General features: G+C 30.8%; 1 protein-coding gene across 1 annotated transcript in view; it reads left to right on the top strand.

Annotated features, from left to right (window-relative positions):
• The first annotated feature begins 2,875 nt into the window (after positions 1-2,875).
• The window catches only part of clcn4 (chloride channel, voltage-sensitive 4), a 17,029-nt gene continuing 12,741 nt past the window's right edge, over positions 2,876-7,163 (top strand). The window contains exons 1-2 of the mRNA XM_084101158.1: positions 2,876-3,029; positions 6,977-7,131. Coding sequence (XP_083957284.1) covers positions 3,014-3,029; positions 6,977-7,131 — 171 coding nt within the window. The 5' untranslated portion in view covers positions 2,876-3,013. The remainder of the gene's footprint in view (positions 3,030-6,976; positions 7,132-7,163) is intronic.

The raw sequence follows: 7,163 nt of genomic DNA, 5'->3' as shown, positions 1-7,163 counted from the left end.
CATATTACCGGTAGTTAATTAATAAACCATCTGGTGCTGCTCGCGTGTCGTGTAGGCTATAGTAATTTTTACTATATTTTAGTTTGATAATTTTTTATTTTTTATTTTGAGGGGATTTTATGGTACTAAATTGTATCTATGTAGTAGTTATAATCCATTTATTCACTTTTTGAGCATGGGCCTGGAAATGAAATTTCAAACTTAAACTGTGGTAAATCTCGAATGTTTTGGAGCACGACAAAGACGACACTTGGCAGATTATTGCTGAAGTGAAAAAAGTTTAAAAATGTGAACTTGAAAAAAAGTTACATTTATTGTTATGAAAAATGCACAAAAAATACCAGTCAATTTTTATACGTGTCTGACTCTAAAACTGTGAGAAAATCAAAGTCATAAATCTAAACAGGTTGTGTTCCAAATTTGAGGTTGATATCTCAAAAAATGAGCTTTCAGTAAAGACTGTGTTTGTGTGCAGTACCAAACGCTTCCACTAGAGGAAATTCGCTTCCCAGTCGTTTCCAATGCGCTCATTTTTGACCGCAAACAGAACAAGTTTGACTACTTTTTTTCAGGATAATTTAATCTTTTCAAATCAACGCCATGATTTTTGTGTTCAAATAGCAAGTGTCTAATGTGAGTGTCTAATGTCTACTTTACCAAGTTTTGTACCATTCCAATGAAGTAAAAGATTAAAAAAAAATGGTCAAAAATTACCAAAGAGCACCAGAGGGTTAAATGTAGTTAATTCTAACAAACAGAACCTTATTGTAAAGTGTTACCCTTAATTTTGATTAAAAATCATCAGTACTGTTGCAAGCTTTATGAATCATGTCATTAGATTTGACACCCAGATCTGCACGTGATTTTGACTATCCCTTTAAAGTTAATAAAACAACAAAACACAAAGAAAAAATCACTCACTGACTGAGAACTTTAATATAGCTTTAATAAGAATCAGTGTATAATTTCTACAGTGAAGTCTATGTAGTGTTTTAATTTGATATTTGTTCATTTAATTTCTTTCTTGAGTGCTACTGTTAAATACACCCACTGTAGCTGAAAAAATAAAGCACTGTTTATTTCATTTGTATATTATGTTGTGTAATGTGTATCGTAATGTGTATCTTTGTTCTCATTTTTTTATTTAATATTTTGTTACCTTGTAAAGCTTTGTTTTTAAAATAGGGACATTAGTGTGGCTGTAATGCTCACTTATTAATAGTAAAACCAATTTGAAAAAGAATCGTGATAAAAAAACGTGAATCGTGATTTTCCTGAAAAAATCGTGATATGATATTTTTTGCCATATCGCCCACCCCTACTATGAGGTAATTTATAAGAAAGACAATGTTATGCCAATTATACAAATACTACTTGAAAACCAGCAGCAATGTCAATTTCTATAGTCTGCTTAAAACACTAAAGAGAGAAAGTGAATGTAAGAAAGATGATATTATACCTCATGTTTAATTCAATGCACACTTTGCCAATGAGAGACATTTAGAGAATTGACTATGTTTACTTTCCTAATTCATGTTCTTGGTTTTATTAGTTTATTTTAAAATAAACAATTCATATACAGCGCAGAATAGAGAAGGAAAACCTATAAGGGAAAGCTCCACCGAAACAACATTTAATTTTCAAAAATAATAATGATAAAACAAACAAACAAACAAACAAATAAATAAATATGTATGTATAGAAATGAAAAAAAAAAAACAGAGATAGAAATTTAGGAGGATGAAAATATGAAAATTGATGAGTTAAATGACAATTTACTTTATGTCATGATTCCTGTTTTGTGTTCCCTTATCTTGTGTGGACTGTTAGTATTTCCTGTTTTGTGCCTGTTTTTGTAGTCCTTTGTAGTTTTTCCTTTTGATCAGTTCATGATTGTTCCCAGGTGTATCTTGTTTCCTCATGACTTAAAAGCTTGTTTGTCCCTGTGTATTTAAAGCCCTTGTGTTTCACTTGTTACTTTGTCAGTTGTTGTACGTGTAATGGTTGCCTCTGTTGGTTTTGTTCCTTTGTTCTTCGAGTTCTGTGTTCTCTGTTTTGCTTTATTAAATCACCCTAGGTTTAGATCCTCGTCTTCGCCTGCATTTCTCAGCTACGTTACACTTTAAAATAAGTATTAAATTGGTCAGGAATATTCCCTTAACTTAAATATAAGCCTACCTATATATTATAAACGAAAACACATATTTGAAAAAATATTAATGTCATAAATAGTAAGAATCTTAAGATTCTGAAATAAAGGAGCAGAAGAAATAAAGCGTGTGACTTTCGGTGTTTTAGTGCTTTTATTGTTTTTAGTTTGTTCCAAAAGTTGTTTAGAAAACTGTAAAAGGTTTTGGTTTCTTCTTATGTAGTATATGGTATTTTCCAATTAAAATGATTTGCAAAATTAACTTCTTTTTTACCTTCCAAAATGTAATTTTGAAAAGAAAAAAGCGCTTCAAATACGCATATTTATATCATACACACCCCAGTTTACTGGCTTTCGGAATCTTTCTATATATTAATATTCTATATATTTTTCTGTAAGGACAGTATGGCTAATACCAAGTAAACACACGTTTACTGTAGAAACAATAATAACTCTAGCTAAGATAAAGATAGATAATGGACACTAACCGCTAGTATGTAGTTGTGGTCACATGGTACCTGTTACTTTTCTCATCGCGGATCATGATGGACCAATTATGACCAATTGTGACGGCTGGATTTAATACTGATATTTGATACTTGATTTCTACTGTGCAACATATCAGAAAGCGTCCTTAGATTTGAATGCAGTTTAATAGAGGATTTGCTAGCGCCTGTTTTGTGTCTCTGCGCAGTCGTTGCGCCGCGCTGACGTTCGCGCACGCGCAGTGAGCGCTGGCTGTATAGACGCCGTGACGTCATCACTGTATGTCGCTGTCCTGCTGCATCAGATTAATCTGATGTTATAATGGATAAACACCTCAAACCATCACTGCATCTCTGATCTTAGTACACGTACAGCGACATGGCGGAGGCAGATGGTGAGATTCACGTTTGTATGATCAGAATCATCGTGCACCTGCTCTGTGTGACATCCGTGTTATTATTATGGGTGTATTTTGATGCATGCAGGGTCTTTAATTCATTTTTAGTTTATTCAAGCATGTGTGTTTTAACATTCTGCAGTCACACCACCTGTGACATCTGAGGGATATTACTGTAAGGCCTCTGCGTGCGTGAATAAATGTCCATTGTGACCAACCCAAATGTCATACAGCTAAACATATGCTGGAACATATGACTATTACACGACACTGCAAAAACTAAACCTCGACATGTACCATGGTAGCATTCATTAATATATAAATATATACGGTAACACTTTATTTTACAGTGTCATTGTAACATATGTTACAAACCCTAATCCTAATACTAACCCTAGTGCATGTATTTACTTAATATTACTCAGTACTTAAATGTCTAATTACACTGTAACAACGACACCTTAAAATAAAGTGTAACCAAATATACTTTGTGTTTATATAATATGTGTGTATATATATTATATTTATTTATACATTAAATAGTATGTGTATACACACACACACACACACACACACATATATACAGTACAGGTCAAAAGTTTGGAAACATTACGGTTCTTTATATTTTTGAAAGAAGTCTCTAATGCTTATCAAGGCTGCGTTTATTTGATCAAAAATACAGAAAAAACTGTAATATTGTGAAATATTATTACAACTTAAAATAATAGTTTTCTATTTGAATATACTTTAAAAAATAATTTATTCCTGTGATCAAAGCTGAATTTTCAGCATCATTACTCCAGTCTATCACATGATCCTTTAGAAATCATTGTAATATTCTGATTTATTATGAGTGTTAGAAACAGTTCTGATGCCTAATGTATTTGATGAATAAAAGGTTAAAAAGAACTGCATTTATTCAAAATATTCAAATATTTTCTAATAATATAAATCTTCTTTACTATCACTTTTTATCAATTTAACACATCCTTGCTGAATAAAAGTATTGATTTATTTCAAAAAAAGAAAGAAAAAAAATTACTGACCCCAAATTACTGACCAATAGTGTTTATTGTTGTTACAAAAGATTTCTATTTTTTAAAAATTTGCTTTTTTTTTAAATTTTTTTATTTTCTTTACTTTTTATTCATCAAAGTATCCTAAAAAAGTATCACAGGTTATGAAAAAATATTAAGCAGCAGAACTGTTTCCAACTTTGATAATGAATCATCATATTAGAATGATTTCTAAAGGATCATGTGACAGACTGGAGTAATGATCCTGAAAATTCAGCTTTGCATCACAGAAATAAATGATAATTTAAAGTATAATAAATTGAAAACCAATTATTTTAAATTGTAATAATATATCACAATATTACATTTTTTTTTCTGTATTTTTGATCAAATAAATGCAGGTTTGATGAGCAGAAGAAACTTCTTTCAAAAACATTAAAAGTAGTAATGTTTCCAAACTTTTGACTTGTGCTGTATATATATATTTTTTATTTTATATCTGTATGCATACATATATGTTTGTGTGTGTATATATATTAGTGTATTAGTGTTGTCAAATCGATTAATTGCATCTAACGTAAAAGTTTGTATTTATATAAAATACTAATATATATACAGTAATGGCATTTATATATATATATATATATACAGTGCAATGCATAAGTTAATACACCCATGCTAAAGTTGACTAAAAAGAGGAATAAAAAATCATATTTTGGAAATTGAACTTAATGCCTTAATTTAAAAAATTAGGAAAAATCCAACCTTTTAGGACATCAATTTTCTTTGTGAATGAATAATGTATCGTAAATAAATAAATGTTCTTCCTTAAAATACATGGTGCATAAGTGAGTACACCCCTATGTTAAATTCCCATAGAGGCAGGCAGATTTTTATTTTTAAGTATTTGTTTTTATTTAATTTTTAGGATACTATGCATCCTGATAAAGTTCCCTTTGCCTTTGGAATTAAAATAGCCCCACATCATCACATAGCCTTCACCATACCTAGAGATTGGCATGGGGTACTTTCCATAAGATCATCTCTCAATGCAAATCAAACTAGCTTTTAGGCTAACTGAAATAAAATCATGCCAATCTCTAGGTATGGTGAAGGCTATGTGATGATGTGGGGCTATTTTAATTCCAAAGGCAAAGGGAACTTTATCAGGATGCATAGTATCCTAAAAATTAAATAAAAACAAATACTTAAAAATAAAAATCTGCCTGCCTCTATGGGAATTTAACATAGGGGTGTACTCACTTATGCACCATGTATTTTAAGGAAGAACATTTATTTATTTACGATACATTATTCATTCACAAAGAAAATTGATGTCCTAAAAGGTTGGATTTTTCCTAATTTTTTAACCCTTTAACTGTCACCGTCCCGTATACGGGACGCCTAAGTTTACTTCACTATATTACAATTAAATCCTAATTTAATCATGACAAACTATATATCGTTGGAAAGGTCTAAGACTCCTTAATAGATATTTCAGCATTGTTTTTTGTTACAATTTATGCAGGAACAGTAATAGATGAATTTATGACAAGAGCGCACCTCAAAAAATCGACATCATAACAGGCGTTTCTGGCGTTTGTCACAAAAAGTCGACGCACACACTTTTAATAACTGAAACTTTGGTTTTCATGCTAAAAGTTCATAATAAAACATTTAATCTAGTATTTGTCAATAAAAAAAAATTATAAAATAATATTATCCTCTAAAAAGTATAATATACATATTATCCTCTAAAATATAATATTATCTTTTTTATTGCCTTTTTTATTACATCACATATTTTAGTAGTTATCATAAATTAGGTATCATTTGAAAGCTTACGATCTCAGAATTCATCCTGTGAAAACTGTTTTGAAATTGGACATTGTGTTACCATAGAAACGGTACTCTAAATTATTTTATCAGGCTCCTCCCCTTTTGGGCGTTGTCATGTTTCATAATTTATGATCAAAATATTTTATAATCTTGACAAAACACATATTGTCAGAAAGGTCTGAGTCTCAAGGTTCCATATTTTGTGACAGAAGTGATATTTGGACAGAAATTTATTAATTTATTATGGTAGAATGCATACAGTTAAATTCAATGGAATTCAATGACACCCGGTGGCTATTTTTGGTAATACGCCTAAACAAAATCTCATGGGAACTTCAATTTTTGTGATATCAACTTCAAATTTGGAACACAACTTGGTTAGATATATGGCTTTGATTTTATAGTAATTTTTTTGTAAAACATATTTTGTAAAATATATATTTTATATAAAAGAAAAATATTAAATAAATTATATTTGATTTAATGTAAATTTAAACTTCCATAACTTTTTCATACTTTAATTTTTTGAAGTGCTTTCACCTCAGTAATAATCTGCATTTTTTTCCCTTTAAAACAAGACCAAACTTGGGTCTATACTCCAAAGCATTCTTGAATTACAACCATTTAAGCATGAATAGTGCATTTTAATGTCCATTCTCAAAAAGGGGGGTGACAGCTAAGGGGTTAAATTAAGGCATTAAGTTCAATTTCCAAAATATGATTTTTTATTCCTCTTTTTAGTCAACTTTAGCATGGGTGTATTCACTTATGCATTGCACTGTATATATATAGTTTAATACCATTACTGTACTATAGTACTGCTACAGTATTTTATAATATGCATTTCATCAGCTGCATGTTGTTGCAATATATACTGTAATATTCACTTTCATAAATGTTTTATTTTATTTTATTTTAAATAAACACTTATGCATATGTATAAAAAATATATATTAATTGTTCCTAATGTATATGAATGTTTTCTCATATGAAGTGCATATTCCTCCTCGTGAAGTTGGATGAGTGAATGTCCAGGTTGAGTGTTTGTTTGCTAATATAAGTCTTGATAATCTGGCTGGTTCTGCGCAGGCACCAGCAGTGCGACTCCCACCGAGGAGATGAACGGCGCCGGGAACCTGATGGACTTCCTGGACGAGCCGTTCCCAGACGTCGGCACTTATGAGGACTTTCACACCATCGACTGGCTGAGAGAAAAGTCCCGAGACACAGACAGACACCGGAAGGTGAAACACCCTGACAGACGCTGATATTGTGA

This window comes from Abramis brama, assembly GCF_963993115.1.
Source record: "Abramis brama genome assembly, chromosome: 23".
Classification (NCBI taxonomy): domain Eukaryota; kingdom Metazoa; phylum Chordata; class Actinopteri; order Cypriniformes; family Leuciscidae; genus Abramis; species Abramis brama.
Note: the sequence above shows the minus strand (reverse complement) of the source record. Positions and strands in the feature narration are given on the sequence as shown.